The sequence below is a fragment of the Trichoplax adhaerens genome, genomic scaffold (assembly GCF_000150275.1).
Source record: "Trichoplax adhaerens TRIADscaffold_3 genomic scaffold, whole genome shotgun sequence".
Classification (NCBI taxonomy): domain Eukaryota; kingdom Metazoa; phylum Placozoa; class Uniplacotomia; order Trichoplacea; family Trichoplacidae; genus Trichoplax; species Trichoplax adhaerens.
The window spans coordinates 8,710,012-8,731,129 of NW_002060945.1; the positions used below are offsets into that span (position 1 = coordinate 8,710,012).

Here is a 21,118-nt window from a genome sequence, read left to right on the forward strand (position 1 = left end):
AAAATGGAATATTAAATAGGAATTAGACACGACATATCTACAAGCTAATCTGTCATGTTCAATTCTGTTACCGTACAGTTCAGTTTACTATGTAATAACCGTTATTCAATATTTGAATGTTATTTTAATTTCAAATAATCATTTAAAAGAATTTAACCAATCTATAATCCAGTGGGTGAAATAAAATTTTTTCACATCTTATGTTAATGCTGTATTGTGATTGATTTACCATTTTAGTACTATAGGAAAAAGAAGATGATTGGTACAAATATTTGAAATAAATAGTCTTTTTCTAAGAAATTCTATTTTATATTTAAGTTTGGACTGTGAAAGTTTCACTATTAGGACGGCCGACCAGTTTATTTCTATCTTTTATAATTGACGTGAATGATGCAAAACGTTTTTAAAGATAGTTTTCTATAATTGGCCAATATAAGAAGGGTTTTAAACACATGTATCTATCTATACTTACGTGAAAGCTCGAAAAAAATTACTAAAATCGTCCTATAGATAAACTATCAATTTAAAGTATAAAATAGTATAGTACCAAAAAATACGATTAGGAATGTCAAAGTTGTAAAACGAATATTGAACGAAGGTAAAAGTAATTCACGTTATATAATAAACCATGAAAGAATGGAACGGTTGATTGCTAGTGATAGGCTACATAAATCATTTTTTAATATACAATATAAAAGATCGTTGGTAATATCATAATCGGCAGAGAAAATGATTATTTTCTTTATACCATTTGAACGTTTTATGACACAAGCTAACTCTACATCTGCGTAGATTGAAACAAGCCTAAGTAATACATATTGCTTTTATGTTGATACTATATTTTTCTTAACCTACCGAAATGACTGTTATAAATTGAAATAGCGTCGAATAACTCAATTTCCCTCGTCTAATTCAGTTCTATACACGGTATTAGCAATAATTGATGAATCAAAATGAATTCTTTTGGTTCCAACCACGTTGATATTGGTTTTTCCCTCTCCTTTTTTTCAATTTTTTTTTTTGGTGATGAAAACTTCTTTTTCCTCGTTGATTTCAATTGTATTTTTCTTCTATTAATGATATTTTTCTTCTATTAATGAAAGGCCTCCCACTACGATGGTTGAAAATTTTCGATACCCCAACTCTGGTCAATCGGATCTGTAATTTAGTTGGTGGATAAATTGAAAATTAGCAAATAAGACGATTTGCGAGAGAGATTGATTTCTTGTTTTCTGATGGTGGAATATATTTATTTGCTCATTTCTTGCTGTTGCTCGAATATGGGAACTCTGAGGGCCTTTATTATACTATTATAGCGTGATCTAAGCATATTTTAGTCAATCGCGGATAGCTAATGAGAGCTACTAATAATAATTTGTTGTGTCAAAGCAACAGAATACAGACTGTATAGAACAATCCAATTACAATACAAAGGATTAATTAGATATGGACTGTATACTCTACATGAACAGACTTCTTTTGACTAGGAATACAGATGGACGTAGAAGGACTGCGAGTTCATTATCGCGGAAATTTAATTAATCAAAAAGAGGATGTAAAAAAGTTTTAAGAAATGACTGGTAAAGAGCCTCTTGTTATCGATGCTCTATTCGATGAGGAATGTTCTAGTATACAGTCTGTAAGAATGTTATTGGGTAGTTTAATTATAAACGATAGGATACTGTAATATCGAGGGGAGGGGAGGGGAAAGCGAGAGGAAAAGGATTGCCCGAAAGGCAACAGTGAAGAACGCCATGGGCGACTGCCGACATACTCTGCTATACTATCGCTCGCATACGATAGCACTACGGTGGTAGAGGGAGAAAAGGATTTTTCACTTGAAAATGCCATGTCTGACCCAATATTTATCTTTGGACTACTGATCATTGTACTCTTACTAAGTAGAATTGACTTAGCTTGTGTCAAGTATGCATACTTGCTATCTTCTTTCATCGTTTAATCCTTAAAATATTAATCGCATACACAACAAATTGACCAGCAGAATCACTGATCGTTGTTTATTGCCATGACATCAAAGGAACACCTGGAAGATGAAGTAAAACCACAACCAATGTAGGGGATACTACTCAGTTAATCAATACTCTATTAGATGAGTACTGACTAAGGTTGCCATTGTACACGTATCATCAATCTTTTATTTTATTGAATGTCTCAAAATAACAGAACTCAGGTGGCACTGCAATTACAAATGGCAATCTTGACTTGAAAAAGAAAAAATACAAATAATCAATCGTATAAAACGAAACGAACTTTCTAATGAGTGTGGTACCGTACCAACATTTCACCAGTAATTTCGCTTACATCGAGATTGATCTATCGCTGAATAAGAATTGTATTCTCCTACTAATTATATATACGCATTATTATACTGCAAGAGAAGAAAAGCCCAAAGCATACACCTACGATGACTATTATACTAGACGAATGCTTACCAAGTGGACTATTATATTCCAATTTATTCATATCCTATGATAGCGAAAAGGCGTTAAAATACCCCCCCCCCGAAACCATCGCACTTAGCAAGCAATCTTTTCCTCTGCTTAGAATCATCATTTTCTGCCGATGAATACCACCCAAATTGATTTAGTAGTCAAGCTGAGAGTAACGCTTGAATTCAAGAAAACGGCAAAAATTACCTGATATTAGAATGCCGTTGAAAATAATTTCTATACAATGTATTCATGTTGTTCCTATTTTAATCAATTTCTTTTACTTTTATTATTTCAAATTAATGAAAAATTAAGTAATAGCAAAGTAGGCGTGTGTAACTGCGTCTATATCGGCATAGAATTACGACAGTTTTAACTTGAGAGTATCACCTTCCACACTCCATTTCGATTGCCCTTTTGCTTTTATCTTCTCCTATAAATTGAAATTATTTCTCATCATAGTAAAGTCCGTTCGTATCAGGGCATACTCACGTAATAATTCCAATGCCAGTCTTTCATCAATACTATCTCAGAAATGTTGTAAACAGTCGTAGATATAGTACAGATAAGAGAGAAATCTATAGTTCGATATCTATTCATGCTTTAGTTTTATGTACACTTTATGGTCTAGGTATCTAATAGACGTATCGATTATCACATCGAACATTATTTTTTTATAAATCATCGATAGCTTCGTTAGTAATCGCTATAATGAGGTATTTCTGACTATAAAAATCGAACAACCAGATGAGATATACGTATACATGGTGCATATACATTTAGATTAAATGATCGGTCATATAATAGTAATGCTAAATTATATATATTATTGAAAATTTTATAAATCTTATTAGAAGAGCAACTGAAATCGATAGACTTACTATCTCATTCAATCACACACTGTAAATCCAAACTAATTAATAGCAGGCAAGTTAGGTCGTTATTCGCTCATTACTTGATAGCCTAGTGATAGACCAAGGCACCGACATCATCATACACCACTTAGAACATTTTACCGAAATAACAAATTGACCTATTTGATTGGCATTTACTATCTTTCACTTGCAAGATAGTGATAAATGTAATAAATACTTTAGTACACGGTAATAATCTAGCAATTGATATTTTATTACTATTAATGAATAAAAAATTTTAGATTCGTATATATCAGTGAGTAATATATGTAGTGCATCTATATTTATATTTACAAGATCAAGATAGTTCAATAAATTACAGTAGAATTGGAATAACTAAGGAATGAAGTAAAGGTGCAACAATCATTCAAATATACACGATTGAAACTTACAGTAAAATGATTATTGCCGTAGTACAAAATGACCGTTTTAATTTTATAATTAAAGTAATCGATAGCAAATGCATAGGGCGATATACCAGAGTAAGTTAGTAAATTAATAATAAATAGCAAATATTTTTATAGTTGTCTACTATATCTGCTTTGAGAGTTTTAATATTTGATCCATAAGTAGAATGCTAATATGGAAACCTCGATACGCCTAATATTCTAATTGATTGCATATACGATCTTGTATATTAATAATTACAAGAAATTTAGAATTGAAATTGCCTCTAATGTAAATGCATATGAGGATGTGCTACTGTAAGCATCTGATATAACTCAACGGACTATCCATAATCAATTAATTTTTAAGTTTAAAGTATTATACAGCATTGATTGGATTATAATGCAAAATCAGGCGTGTCAACAAGTATAACCATCCTTGGTGTAAGAATTCTGCATCAATATATATTCGATATAATTTCTATACCATAACATTTCCTATTAGTTTAAATATGCTCGTACCGTGAGTTCCGTCCTTTCTTCCGGATGTATACTGAATGATTCCCAAATATCTATGTGCCATGCATTTTGATACTTGCTATAAAGTCGTCCTACTGGTATAGAAAATAACTAAAATACATTTATAAGTATTCCAAACAGAGTAAACGCCTAACACTAATAGATTTATGTAAAAGTTTAATAACCGTATCATGAATACATGTGAAACAGATTAATTGCTGGAAAAGAAACAATGACAACGCGGGCTCATATTATTCGCATACAGAAAAGGCATATGCTATCGGTACATCTGGCATAGATGTGAAAAATAACATTTTATAAACATTAAATATAGAATTTTTCCATAAACTTGAGTGTTTTACATAAGTAGGGGTGAATCAAAAGATCGGGAAAGGTTTTTGTTTTCCAACATTTTCTAAATATAACAAAATTATTGAAAAATATAGTAAGTTTTGTATACGCATTTATTTATTATTAATATTATTGTAATCCGGACGGATAACGGTGTTACAGTAAACAATACATTTTTGACAAAATGGGGACTAACGCAATATTTTTAAGAAATAGAATAAAGAATACCTACCCAAGTCTGATAGTTGTCACTGAGTTACGACTTTTTACATGACACTGTACTAACCAATACCTTGATTCTGCTAATAGAACAAGTTGACGATACTTTAAAACAATACCCATATATAACATAGGGCACCTTTTACAGCCGATAGTCCTTATTTTTCTATTTAATATCGCTTGGTATCATCTACTCAAATGACATATGATGAATTAAAATAGAGAGTACACGCATATGCACATAGCAGCAATGAAACATATACCATAAATAGGCGAGAGTGTCAATGTCGTAGTATCGACAAATTATTCACTTTTATACAGTATCACATTGCATACTTTCAATTTATCTACGAAGGTGATTGTATGGAAGTATGACATATCGATTATATTCCTATCGATGCTTAATGTAATACATACATATAGAATATCCAAATCTACATTTTACTGAATTTAATACATTTACCAATAGCATCATTACAACACATTTACATTTACCTTGCTGATAGGGCATACCGCTAAAATTGTACCAATTTATTAATAATGAGCAATAATATTTTAATACTATGTTACTTGCACTTAAAATATTAGTCATTACAGTCAAATTAGCCAAATCTAATTCTTTCTTAAAGCAATTTGTTAAAAATTTAGTACGGTATCATTGATCTTGTATGCACGCAGTAAGACCAAATTTTAACATCGTTAAACTACTATAGTAATTAAAGAATATTGAATAAGTATAGACTAATTTAGATGTGCTATTTTAGCATACAATCCAGCTTTATTCGTATGTTCTACTACTAATTTGCTTATTATAATAGCGTAAAATTTATATTCTTTGTATCTGTGCACTAGTACAACAGGAACACTAAAGTGTACATATTGCTAAATCCTATTTAAGCTAAGGAATATACGATACTTTTTAGGATTTATTCGCTGTGATATTTTCTACACAGACTTGCGATAAAACAATTAATAGTTATCCAATCTGTTACACCATCCGTAATTGTTCTGTAGCAATTTACAAGTAAGGACTCATTAAATTTCGATCAAGGCAGTGGCAATGCTGCTATATCCTAACAAGTAGCTTGCTTAACGAATTCTGAACGCTACCGGTGCGTATTAATATGGAATATAGCAACTACTAGTGATATACAGTCTATATTATATTTCCCTACTGATTGTATTAAGTAATTTATTTTGTGATCTATTGAACTTTTAAACGGTGTTGATCAATAATTACTATACACGATCCTGCTACCTCTACTATTCGAAATGTTTTGTTATCTAGGAGTTAAATTTTGTCTGGGTTTAATGAGCTACTGTATGTATGTATGTAGACATACGGTTACACGAGGTGCAATTCGTATATATACATTTCAGAATATGATATAAATCATATGTATAATTCTTAGACATTGTGCTTATATAGCTTGTCATAATTACGAGTATAATAGTTTTATATCGTTTAGTAGGATTATTCTTTCTATTTTGATTAATATTGTCTTTAAACTGGTACTATTTCAACATGAATAGCTTATTTTTTTGATTTGCATTGAAATAAGCTCCACATTATATTAAAATATGATAAAAAACATCTTTTATTATGACAAACAATGGTATTCTTACAAAAGTGAGATAACATAAAACAATTATAACTTAATTATAATCTAATTTTGAACGTTTAATATTTAAAAAGTAGATAATTCAAGAAATCTATTAAAGTCGATGGAAGTTAGTCTAGCTATTTCACTCCCACCGGTTTCACTACCGGTTTATCTTCTACCGGTAGAAAAAAAGAATAACTCAATTCCTTTAAATCATCATAATTTTAATCATATCATAAATACTCTACATCACATAAAGCTCTATTGGAAGATCTTATTACCTTTTTCTACCTTGGGTTACCTATATGGTAGTGAGACTATTTTTATTAACCATGAAGGCGATAGTAACGGTTTTAGGTTCTGTTTATTATAAGTAAAAATCTATCTAAAAACTAGCCTCAGATACATATTGGAAGGTATGATTTGGTATTGTTCTAAAATAATAGTAATTTCTTGCTAAAATGCTGAAATTCAACTAGTAAACACCTACCGTCTGTAAAGATCTTGCTATAATTAACTTATTCAAACTATTGTGTTTTCTAACCGACGTTACTATTGATAAGTTAACTAACCCTTTGATATACTTTTTAATAATAATAAATTTTCATTGCAGTACTGGGGTTGATTTATTTTGCTAAGTAATATGCTGTACTCGTTCAAAATTTATTATTACTCATTTTTATTTGATATCTTTACTAAAATGCAATAATAAAAAATTCATGTTAACTTAAATGTTACAATGGTAATTAACGAAATACATCAATCTGGTAATTATATCAGTAAAATTATGAAAAATATTCTCTTACATTTGAAACATATTTAGCACACCAATACTGATCGTTCATTATTGCTTTTGGCATAGTAGATAGTAAATCTGAACAATCAATATTCATAATTTCAATTCGCAATTAGATTTTAATCAATCTCCAAAGTGAATAGAACTTAGAAGACCTAAAAGAAACAAAATAAAATTGAAATATTCTTTAGCAGCGTCTTAACTGATTTTGCTTTTTTTAATCATCATTCTAACTATTAGGATCTAAATTTAGGATCGATTAGTGTTTTAATGTCGATATGACAAAATATGCTTCAACACGATTTCATACTGTTATGGTATTCTATTCAATCTCACTATGCGTACAGTATAACTGATCATGATAAATTAATTATTAGGTATGCGAAAAAAGCAAATTTCGATAGTTTGTTTTATTTATCATAAAAGTCTAATTATTTAAATTTATCCTTTGCTAATTAATGACTAACGACTGTTACTAATTTATCAATATGTCTAATAAGGAATACAGTTGAGTAAAAGAACATGCAGCTATACATTCAAGGTTGAAATCACTTTACCTGGTAATCGCATCTTATGTTTGATAGCTAAAGTAACTTGACCGCATTTATGGCTACAATGCCAATATAACATTTGTTATTTGTTGCATTGGTAATTTATTAGTAAAGTAAATAAAACAACGTCTTACCTAATTATTTCAATAAAAGGGTAACTATCAAATAATTGTATCAAAAAAATATAACCTAAATCCTTATAGCACAATGTACAGTATGTAGGGAAAATTGCGTGATCAACATTAAATTAAAATCAAGCATTTCATGATGACAATAAGATCAGTATATTGTCATAGGGACAGTCACTCGTAGCTGCATTCACTATTTTTCTAGAAGTGATGAAACAATATCTATTTTCTAAAGAATATTTACGTTTGCTAACAGTATTACGAAAAATTTAGGAAAAATATCTTCGTGAATTACATCTCTTATTGTTAATTCATCAAATGAAGTATCAAAATTTCTGTGCTTCATTTATCTGTATATTTTACTCTAATCAAAACCTTTTTTGTTTTAACTGTTTTACAAATTTAATTGACCATAATAAGATCGTTCTTATTAACATCATATCCGTATGACAGTACTAATTATGTCAATGGAGGAAAAAGCTTGTGTAATTAAAACATTTCAAGATTTTGCGTACCTTAAAAATATTCTATTCGATAAAAGCTACTACATAACGCGTTCATTTAAATAACTTCCTTCTACTTTTTATCAAATCTTTAGAAAACGATGTTTCATTATGATCGTATTTTTATCAATTTAAAACCATATGGTTATATGATAGTATGCTTAAGTTTTGATAACTTTGAAATAGTTAATCTATAGAAATGAAAATTTGTCCTCTGTACATTTTCAAATAGTTTTCGCTAGCGTTATTAATCGAATTCTTGCACAGAAATCAACATTTGCCTACACACTAAATTCCCTCTTATTCATGGCATTGTACACTTAAATTTATTAAGTGTCTAGGACTGATCCTTGAATCAGTTCGACCATGCTGTCTTTTAATTAAGCTTCATTCAATACGTTATATTGATATAATCATTTTAATCGTTTTATGTGTAACAACTACAATCAATTTCTTTTTTACTGTTGCAATTTAAATCAATACCGTATTTCCTATCATTGCATCGATAAAATTTTTTTTATTAGCTTTTCGCCATGATACCTAACTCACTCAGCAAAACACGTAACTTAAGTCCTATTTAACTGAGCCATTACCTTGATGATTATAGTTACTACGTCTAATGATCTGACAAGAATCAATATATTCGTATACTGTACATACTAAAACATCTTAAATTATTTATTTAAAATTTTCCGGACTACTCTTACGTATTTGTAAAGTCATAAAAATAAATTATTTCAATCACGCACCATTTTCCACGATTCGAGATATTTGACGTCCAGGAGACGACGGTAAGCCGAATATCACATTAAATATTTAAGACTACTTCAACTAATAATTCCTAGAGACAAGTTAACAAAAGGATTAGTGAATTGAAAATTTGGCTATCCTAGGAAGTAATCGCGATTTCGTTTCCTAAATATTCAAACTCAATTAAATGATTTTTCTCGCAAATTTAACTTCGGCAACTTTATTGACCTACTGTATACTCAGCAGTTGTCTTTACAGTTAGTCATTCGCAACGAGACATAGATTTTATTACTGTCATCAAAGGAGTTACTATGAAAAGTTGCATACAATACTACTTTGATCTTTTAAACAATTGATCCAATATAATTTAATCAATGCCATATTTAGCTTGTTTTATAAACTCAGCTTTTTAATTGATCAAAGCTATTGCTTTTAAGGCAAATAATTAGTTTCATTTTCTAAATTTAAACAACACGATCAGTAATGAATATACTATGATAGTAATAATATAATACTATAAAAGAGAGATATTCATATATCTATCCACTTTATTTTCCTATAATTTAGTCTTACAATTAATTATAAATATACTATGCATTCGAATCGAAATACATATAATTGGTTATTACATATAAAAGATACATTTTCAAACGCAAATCTTACTCCTGCCAAGCAGTACAAGTCCACGACCGTGGCAGAAGTAGATACGACCAATAGGCACTCTGTAAATATAAACGAAAATTTCTTATACGTTTATAACTATTGTTACAAAAAATAGCTATCGTTCAAGCATTGTATCGTTTGATATGATTTAGCAACCATTAGAACATAACTAATAAGTAAAAGCTTTTCAATTAGAAACACATGCAATCCTGAGTAACTATAACAAAATTCTGAGAATTGGAAAAGAAGATTTCCGTTAGATTCGATGGTAGCAATCTTATTGTAAAAAAATTTCTTCTAAGTAGGAATAGAAAACTGCAATGCATGGCTTAGGTTACTCTTTGGCTGATATTGTAATAAAAAAATTTACTGAAGAGGTAGTATTTAATATGTACAGTGTAGCAAGCATATTCGTAGAAGTAGATCAAATTTTAACAAATTTCATCGAATATTGAATCAATGACGAACCGGATTAGGCGGGCACAGAGATCTTGCATACCATTCTAGACAGTACAAGCATAGCAACAGTCCACAGCCAAAAAAAAGCATTAACCAAATAAAAATGTTCCAGCCTCTAGTACTCTTCCTTTGTGTCAATGGTATGAAAAGGACTAATTTCGAAAGCCAAATGCATTATCTTATTTGTAACTTTATCATCACGAATAATTATAATAATGAAATAAAGACGTTACATTAAACACCACAATAGAAAATTAATAGATATTTACCTCCAAATCCGCCAAATATCACAAAAAGTATTGGATAAAAAAATCCTAAACAAACGGATATAATGTATTCATGGAAGAGAGCGGAAACGAAAAATACCATCAACATCGCCAAAGTACTTCGATTCCTTCTGTCTCCGTACATCAACTACAGACGTAAAGATCGTTGTATGTCAATACAGTAAACAAAAAGTAGCAATATAATTCATCAAAATTGAGCAATTACCAACACCACATCTTTATAGATATACGCATATAACCAATCATGGACAACAACATTCCATGTTCGATAATAATTACCGAAGGACTTACAATTCCACCAGTCCTATTGGTACAAGAATCGTAATAATTTAGCATTAACGCTTTTATCGTCATATGCAAATCATAGTGTAATGATAAGAATAATAAGAAAAGGACCTCATAAAACATCCTGTCGGCAAATCGTAGCATCTCTGCAAATGCGTTTAACCAAGAATGTAAAATGGCAAAAAATGCGAGCAGGAACATTAGCGTCGCTGGCAATACGCAACTGAAGATAGTTTTAAGGTATGTCCTACGAAGTAATTGTCATTTATTTTAATTGTCAGAAAACTACTCATTGAAAAAGTCAAATAGTTTAAGTTTTTTGAACTTACTTCACGTTAGCTAATTCTCTACCAGCCGTTCGAAATACGGGCAAGCAAAATCTTACGTATAGGTAATAAATATACATCGTACATCCAATAACCTTTAATCAAAAGATAAAAAATATTACATCGTTTGTACCTTGATATATTAAATTAAATATCCATTTACATGTGTATAATTACTTCAATCAACGCAATAGCTAAAATAATACCTGCAGAAAATTAGTCACAACATAACTCCAGCAAATATTTGCGGTCCTGAAGTATTGAGTGTTTTAAATTAGTCAAATCTAACGTAATTAATTAACTATATAGTATTATTATAGTTTGCACATTTAGGTCGATTTTACATATGTTCGAAGTGATATCAATTAACCAAGTTGCAAAGATGCATACCGAGGGTATTCATTTCGATATATCAAGCTAGGGCAAAACAAAAAATATAAATATGATGAAAATCCTGGAAAAGGTTGCGAGGTGGTCTCCACGTGCTTTAAATCTACTTTCTTAGCTTCTGAACAAACACTTTTGTCCCTAATCGTTGAAGACTTTCTACAATTAAGGATACTTCGAGCATTTTCACGGACAAATGAATGAACCTTCATCATTAACCTAGTCTGTATCGAAAATGGTAAACAAAAACAAAAATTTTAACCAATTTTACACTATCAGGGTATGAATACGACAGTATTTTAAATGATATTGATAAAGGCTATCTTGTAAAATAAATAATTTTAATAAAACTATAATAAAGGAAATTATCATGTCAGTTTACAATAAATATTGCTATTTTATAGTCAAGGCCTTGTAAATCATTGACGTATACATTATTGGATCTAATGTATTAAATCCTCCAATGTACTAGTAAATTAGATGTGAGACTAGGAATTCAGGTGTTCGTATTCTAAACAACACCCATTAATGTAATCAAACATGTGTCGCTAATAATAGCTTATCAAAATAGTGTGCATTTTTTAGGTATTTTTTTAATATGTATTCGTATGATTTCTAAAACCATACATTGAAACCCTTTTCTACATACGTAGGTGCAAGTCATCAATAGAATTCGATGATATTTGTATTAAGTGGTATATCTATTCAATAAATTGACTAGTCATACAATTTGAGTAAATACCTGTTCAGTAACGACAATCATGGACGAAGCTAATGCCAATTTATGCTTTGTAACGTACATTGCAGGTATAACTAAGAAGGCAATCAGATATGCGACATATAATAGAAGCCAAACAATATCAAACGAGAAACTATTTGTATGCTTCGCCCAGTGATGAAAAACAGGATAAACCAATAACGTAGTTGATAGCATGGCCAGCCAGATGCTAATTGTGGTAGACAACTTATTGAACGATCCAGTTAAAATTTCAAATTCAATATCGATCCTGTAATTGCAAGCAAGCATATCGTAAATAGTTATCTATTCTACTCCAAGAATAGATAAATCATTATTAAGTGAACTATCCAGGCTTTAAAGTATCTAAAATAGAATTAGAGCATGTATTGACAGTGAAAAAAGGTCACTACTTGTGAAATTTAGAAGAAAAACTACCAGCCTTTAAGAGTCAAAGCTTCCATTAAAGTATCAATCTTAGATAAATTGAGACAGTACGATGAAAGTTTTCAATATTAATTAATTAAAGAGAGTTTCCGTTTAGTGTCTTATAGTATAGAGTGCTTACTGCATATTGCATAATAAACTACGCCATGTATAGCAAATCTAATGTTGAATAATTTAGTAATGAACGACTATTACAATACGGAATGAATGTATGAGAAATAGCAAACCTTCCTTTTTCCAGCAAGTCCAAGCAAACGGTGTTTAATATAATTACAATAAGTAAGGCTACAAAAATGTTATAGATAGTTTGGAAATGGGATACTTCCAATAGTTTTCTGTAAGAAGTAATAAAACATATTAAGTTTACACGTCTGATTCTTGTATAATGCCATAAAGTAGTCTATGAATGTACTGTAAAATAGCAATATGGTTTCAATTATTTATACACAAAGATATCAATAAGACATTATAACTGATATTTAGGGCTGCTGAACAAGTTGGGTTTTATTTGTGATGTCTTAATAATAAATCCTTACGTTAATACGGATTGACGAGGTATGAACACCTTCTCATATTGCCTGTATAAAAGGTTACCGAGTTTTAACTCATTTTGAAATCACAATTAAATGAAATCAATATAAAGATAGCACATCAATACCTTAAGTGACTATAAGTTAAAGTTTTTTATAACATTAGGTATAATTAATATAAAACTTGTGTACTGTATATATATAAAAATTGTTGAGTATATAAGTAACATGTATATCAATTCGACTGACGATAAAAAATTCAATGTAGATTGTGTGTTTAGTACCCCTATTGAGGAGATTGCAATGGCTATTCTGTTGTTAATACCTTGTGTTGATTCCAGTCGAGTCTACACCATCTTTCTTTTCTTCTATCTCTCTCACTAAATCGTTGGTGATGACGTCAATTTCGTTATTAATCCTTTTGGTAAATGTTATTCGAAATTTCTATATAATGTCACACATTCAATTTTATTTTTTAGTAAGATATTTAAAAGCTAACAAAGCAAATTATGAATTCCATAATATATAGTCATGTTAGTTATATCGTAGGTATATAGCAGCAAAGCGTGATAACAGTTTACATCGAATCATAACAATATCACGATTGGTTCTTCTGGACAAGTAACAAGCGTTAAGGTACCAAAAAATTACAAAATACTTCTAATTAAATAAAAAGGTGACGGTTTCAGCTATTGACTTTTACTATTTGGTAGTAATTTAAAAGTATCTCTTTCTTAAACTTGAAGTTATTATATATATACTCTTCTATATTATTTAATGGACCTAATTTATTGTAAAATATTGATCCAATAGAAATGGTTTACATTGTTACCCAAAATGATAGTGGAAAGTGAATGCTTGCTTATACTGTACATTTGAAGAGGTATCTCACCGATAGTGCACACAGGTTAAATTGACCTAAGCTATAAGGTTGAAAATTGCGTTTATTTCTAACAACGTAGTGAATAAATATTACAGTCTGACGGGGATTTTTAGAGACCTTTTAGGGCTCCAAGGAATATTGATATAGGATAACTTGTAACTACTCTTGATAACGCATATGAATATATATGTGGTAGAACTGTAAGCACACATTGCCATGCCATCGCCATCCACCCATTGTACAATTATTATGGACACTGTGAATAGATGTATCCTAACATATTATAACTTGTAGCTTTTACTTGCATACCGATACTATTGATTGCATAGATCATGTTGAGTGGGTAAGTAAACGAAAACAGCTCAATCTACGCTAATACTTGCTAGTGAAACACTTAAAATAGATGTGAAGCAAAGTTATGAACGAAGGGGTAGATTAACGACTAATAATTTAAAAAAAATAGCCTAATTATAGTGGATATACAAAAGGATTAAATATTAATTGCGGTAATTAATACATCTTTATGGTATGATGCCGACTATCCTATTACATAGAGTATAGATCAATTTTCAACTTCTCTTCGTATCATTTCAAATTGAAAATCAATACCAATACGCGGTATACAACGCTCATATTTGATTGCTATTAAGCTGATGGTTCTATTAGAAAGAAAATGGACGAGTATATCGATAAGCGTGTTTGGTAATGTGAAATAGCTCTAGTAAAAACGATATTAAATTGTAAGTCAAGGTAGTAGAGTATCCGTTTTGAGTGTTTCCAACCTATAAGCGTATGCTTCATTACTCCACTAGTGTTCAAAATCTGCACGTTCTGATTAGCGCTATGATATTTTAAGTTTAGCTGTTACAAAGATTAACATGCATGCTATACAATAATCATTAGAATACCTCAATGGCATCGATCGTTTTTTGATCACCATCATCGTAGTCTTCAATCTCTTGGCTGCTGGCAGAATCGACGGCTACATCTATTACAAAAGATATATTTGAAATGATTTGTATAGGACGATAGCTATTCTCATACCATTTAATTTGGCTTGAACTATCGTGTTTTAATGGGTTGAATATACAATCAACCGAAGCCTTGAAAAAGTTACGATGGCCAAGAAGATGGAATGATTGCTTTCGTCCTCTCTGTAATATGTTTCAACTACCTACAGCTAGAGTAGTTGATCTACTTGCCAATATGCAGGAGTCCTTTGCAAAGATAATTATGCCCTCCCTATTTAGTCTTGAAAGTAATGTAAGTCCATTTGGCGTTTTTGAAACAATATTATGTCTCCATTGGCATCACATAAGATACAGTACAGAGTTTTACAGCATGATCTAGGATTGACTTTCTCTCTTTGACAAATTCCTTCGTATGACACTACTACTCAATACTTTCTAATGTAGGTAAACGTGGACTGTTATTGTATAACAACTGTACATCAATGTGTTTTTTCTCTTACAATTTGTCATTGATTATGTTTCCAAAGAACGATTATTGATCATCTAGCCATTACCTTGAGTTAATTCGTCTGTTGAATGTCCTCGAAAGCGTAAACGAGTTGCTTCTTCCTGCGACATTATTCTACTTGAAGATCAAGTTGAAACGTCCCCAAATTCTTTTGCCAAGGCTCTCTTCTCCCCAAGATGGCAGACGATACAGTGCTTTCGTTCAACGCTAATGAATACTGATTATATGGTCAGAAAAGAGAAATGTTAATCAATAATAGATAGATCGATTGACTTAAGACAGGGAAAAGATATGGACGGATAGAAAATCGATTCTATAACTGTATTCCAAGTAGTTTAAAAATCAAAATGGAGAAGACAGAAATGAATGAATTGGCTAATTGACCTTTGCCACTTCAATAGAGGTTAGCTACTGGTAACGTCCTCTGAGTGACAGTGTTCTCTATGCCATCGTTGGTAGACTACCTGGGTGGCCCGACGGATATTGTTCATTAAATGGCTTCTGCCAGGTAGTTTGCACAGTACTGTAGCGCTGAACGTCCATACCGTACAGTATACAGTATGGCGATGTCAAGGGTGGTAGGATAAAGCTCAGCCACATCGAAGTAAGATGAAGAAAAAACTTTTTCTTCTTCTACCTCTACGCCAGGTCTGTTTGGCCTATCAAAAAGTGAAGAAAGCTTTGGATTGGTCTCCATTTGTGGGAAAGAGTCGGTGAAAAGGTGATATTTTTGCACTGTGGAAGGGCGACTTGAAGGACAGTGATGGGGCAGTTTATTAATGGTACATTGAAGTGTGGATTTTCTTGCTTAGGTCGTTCAAATGGGGGCTAGTAAAATGTGAAGCAAAAGTTTTCCTTGACTTCTACAGTATACCCAGTTGGAATGTTGTACTAGAAAGGCTTTGATCGGTCTTTATTGGCTCAAAATAGTCGATGAAAGGCCGATAGTTTTGCATACTAGAAGAGTAACTTGAAGGACAGCGAGAGTACAGTAGTTGTACATTGCATTTCACCATGGATTATCTTGCTTAATATGGCCACTCAAGACGTTTTAGGTTTAGCAAAAATTTTCCTTGACTTCTACAGTATACCCTCTAGTCGGAGTGCCCTACTAGAAAGGCTTTGATCGGTCTTTATTGGCTCAAAATAGTCGATGAAAGGGCGATAGTTTTGCATACTAGAAGGGTAACTTGAAGGACAGCGAGAGTACAGTAGTTGTACATTGCATTTCACCATGGATTATCTTGCTTAATATGGCCACTCAAGACGTTTTACGTTTAGCAAAAATTTTCCTTGACTTCTACAGTATACCCCCTAGTCGGAGTGCCCTACTAGGAAAGACTTTGATCAGTCTTTATTGGCTCAAAATAGTCGATGAAAGGGCGATAGTTTTGCATACTAGAAGGGTAACTTGAAGGACAGCCACTCAAGACGTTTTAGGTTTAGCAGAAATTTTCCTTGACTTCTACAGTATACCCCCTAGTCGGAGTGCCCTACTAGAAAGGCTTTGATCAGTCTTTATTGGCTCAAAATAGTCGTTGAAAGGCCGATAGTTTTGCATATTAGAAGGGTAACTTGAAGGACAGCGAGAGTACAGTAGTTGTACATTGCATTTCACCATGGATTATCTTGCTTACAGTCATGTTGTTCAATATGGCCACTCAAGACGTTTTAGGTTTAGGTTCCGTTCAATATGGCCACTAAACAAACTTTGGATCAAGTGCATTCGACGGTAAAAAAAAGACGCCAGCCTGGACACTTTGTTACCTTTATGGTTAACGACGACTATCGACAGTACACTACAGGCAAATGTTCAACACAACATCATCACTACTGTCTGCTATGCTATTTTATTTTTAGTCAGAAATGCAAGAAAAATGGCCAGATCAACTAAAATCGATGGAGCAAGTTGCTTCCTATCTTTCAATTCATTTATATTGATAGGCTTGCTATATTACCTCCCAAATCAATGCATGTTAAAATATACGCTTAGAATTATATCATCCACGTATGCGATTGGCAAAGTAATTTTACAGTAATGGATGGAAAAATGAATTCAATTTACAGTATTAAAATTGCGCTCAACGAGTTCATCTCGTTGTCCTCGACTAGATGACTTGAATTCTGTCCCCTAGTCTATTTGTATCATGGGCGAGAACATAAGTACATTGCATTATTCTTAAATGGATGATTAGACGAGTAGAATGATTGTATCATGAGCATTTTGTAGATGTACTTAAATACTTACAATTTGCAAACGTCAGAAAATGGCCGAAAACACTTGTAAGATCTGAAACTCGACGACGAAGATAGTTTCAACCCGATTGACAAGCTACTTTGCCTGCAAGAGCATGAAATAAGTTTCTTACTAGTCATAAATTGGTTGTATATACAGTAGGATAACATGTACAGTCGATTGAATTGTAGGAAAAATCAACCAGAAGAATTTCCAAAGTTGTCAATTTGGATAACAACCGATGGCTATATCAGACATATATGGAGATCAAGTTAAATTCAAACCTCACTATGCAATGCTAAGAATGGTAGCGATGACAAATCAGCAACGGTAGGCTACTCATGTAGTAATTTTAGGATAACGAGTTGATTTTTCAAGCTATAACTTACTCTACCAGACGAAGTGACAATCCAAATCATCAGCAACCACTGAGTCATGGCCACTTCTGCCTTGACGTTTATTTGTCATTAACACTTTCAAAACACAGATGATGATGTAACTACAAGATGAAAAATGCCTACTTGAACAATACTGTAGCGATTAAAAGTAAATAAATAATTCCACTAATGAATGCAATCCTTGTCAACAGTAAACAAGGAGAACAAATGGGATAATATGTATTCTATCCGCTCCTGGATAGGGACAATAGTCTCATCATCTGTTGCAGTTAAACTTACTAGGAGTAGTACAATAGTGGATCATTTTAGATAGAAGGGCATTTCTAATTGAGTTATGCTGTTTACTTTTGGTGTCGATATAGGCTGCTGGAAGTCCATTCCAATATCGACTACAGGCTTCTTCTTTTCCAGAATACTGTTAGACTACATGATGGATGCGTTGACAAAGATGGATTGCTGCTATGTTGGAAACTACTGAAGAGAGAGTTTTATTGTAGTAGTTCCTGGCGACCAACAAGTGCCGCATTCCAACCATTTTTACTATTCCATTGGATATCTTGTTCGGCAGACTTCCAAGGGATATTGCTCGACTGTCTGCCAAAGCTTCTTCCAATATGATGAATATGTTCTGCCTGCCATCATGACAGCCTAGGGATGGCATGTAACAAGGACTGTGAAGTTGACGATCGCCTTCACACTTTTGATTTGGTGTTGAATTAAGAAAAGGAAGGTGAAGAATATCAGGAATAGTCCTTCCATAAAGTTAATTCAACTTTGCACAGGCTTCACACCTACAACCTAGGCTGGATTTCACACTACAGTACTACTGGATCAGTTAATTCCGTCATCACATCTTCCACATTCTTTCAGCTTGAATGAGATGATAGAATTGGATAATTTAATTTCAGTAACCATGCAATGGAAATTCAAATTGAAATCAGCTTGTCAATGATTCAAATAACGTACAGTAGAGGACAGCCATGCAACAATCCATGGTAGTATAACTGTATAACACCTTGGATTGAAACAGAAGAACAAAAATTTTAGTTGGGTAGGGGATGATCCAATTGGATAATTTGATTTCAGCAACCATGCAATTCAAATTGAAATCAGCTAGTCAATGATTGAAATAACGTAGAGGGCAGCCATGCAACAATCCATGGTAGTACAGTATAAACCCTCGGATTGAAACAGTAGAACAAAATAATTTAGTTGGATCGGCTGATACAATTGGATAATTTGATTCAGCAACCATGCAATTGAAATTAAAATTGAAATGAGCTTGTCAATGATTGAAATAACCGAGAGGACAGCCATGCAACAATCCATGGTAGTATAACACCTCGGATTGAAACAGAACAAGAAAAATTTTAGTTGGGTAGGATGATACAATTGGATAATTTGATTTAGCAACCATGCAATTCAAATTGAAATCAGCTAGTCAATGATTGAAATAACCGAGAGGACAGGCATGCAACAATCCATGGTAGTATAATACCTTGGATTGAAACAGTAAAAGAAAAAATATTAAGTTGGGTAGGCCCTGGAGTCGACCCTGATTCCGCAATCCACCCTTTGACCAATTGATCGTGCATGCAGTGGACATATAATACCATTGGCATACAGAATATTGTAGATATATAGAATTATTTAATTCAATTTTCACAAGCAGCCGAAGTTAATTTAAAGGTACATTACGTACTGTAGTCCATGGTAGAGTGATTAGTGATCCATTGGAGGAATTTGTGGGACACCGGAGCAAATACTGTCCTCAAAATCAACTCGACTTGCAGTCAATATCTTTGCTACACTTTGTTGAAATCCGCTCCAGCAGTTTGGACAAAGTATGCGAAAATGATATTCAAGTTGGTTGGTTGATCGGCTCTACTGTACTGTAATATATGGCAAGGGAAACTGTGAGATGGATCCTATATTCACTTTGTCTAAAATCCAAATGAAATTAAATCTAAAAAGGCAAAAAAGGGTGCCATGAGCGGATGATTGAGTTAACCGTCGTACAATAGTGTTCCATGATTCTCTTTGCAAATACGATACAGTACTGGAGGAAGAGAATTTTCTCTTCTTCCAACTTTGTAAAGTCTCTAGTCTCTGATCAGAAACTACTCAACAACAACTTGACCTCATTTTACCCCAATCTCCTACTATTCCTTCTCTATATCATGGTGTATGATCCTGGAAAATAAGAGTAGAAGATGGCGAGATGGGAGCTAGATGGGAAATACGATACAGTACTGGAAGAAGAGAATTTTCTCTTCTTCCAACTTTGTAAAGTCTCTAGTCTCTGATCAGAAACTACTCAACAACAACTTGACCTCATTTTCCCCCAATCTCCTACTATTCCTTCTCTATATCATGGTGTATGATCCTGGAAAATAAGAGTAGAAGATGGCGAGATGGGAGCTAGATGGGAAATACGATACAGTACTGGAAGAAGAGAATTTTCTCTTCTTCCAACTTTGTAAAGTCTCTAGTCTCTGATCAGAAACTACTCAACAACACCTTGACCTCATTTTCCCCCAATCTCCTACTATTCCTTCTCTTTATCATGGTGTATTATCCTGGAAAATAAGAGTGGAAAATGGCGAGATGGGAGCTAAGGGAAAATTTGCTTCTCCACCAAGTGCCCAATCTACTGCGGCCATAATGCAGACAAATTGAGTACACCACTATACCGTCCAGTAGAGGATTTTACGTAAGCTTTTGTATGAGCTAAACCATCCACTCCAGCACTATACTAGCAGAGAGACGAGTTAATGGCTAAACTGTCCCCGTGACCCAAGATCTTGGAAGGGGACTATGGCCGATCACGC

General features: G+C 32.5%; 1 protein-coding gene across 1 annotated transcript; it reads right to left on the bottom strand.

Moving 5' to 3' along the window:
* Positions 1-10,290: 10,290 nt before the first annotated feature.
* TRIADDRAFT_22890 (uncharacterized protein) lies at positions 10,291-13,329 on the bottom strand (the record flags this gene model as incomplete). The annotated part of the gene is made up of 11 exons (XM_002111211.1): positions 10,291-10,445; positions 10,563-10,707; positions 10,792-10,884; positions 10,977-11,112; positions 11,195-11,286; positions 11,398-11,443; positions 11,582-11,684; positions 11,742-11,802; positions 12,321-12,585; positions 12,989-13,096; positions 13,298-13,329. Coding segments are annotated over 11 exons (1,236 nt in total), but the record flags the coding sequence as incomplete, so codon positions are not given.
* Between the last annotated feature and the right edge of the window lie 7,789 nt (positions 13,330-21,118).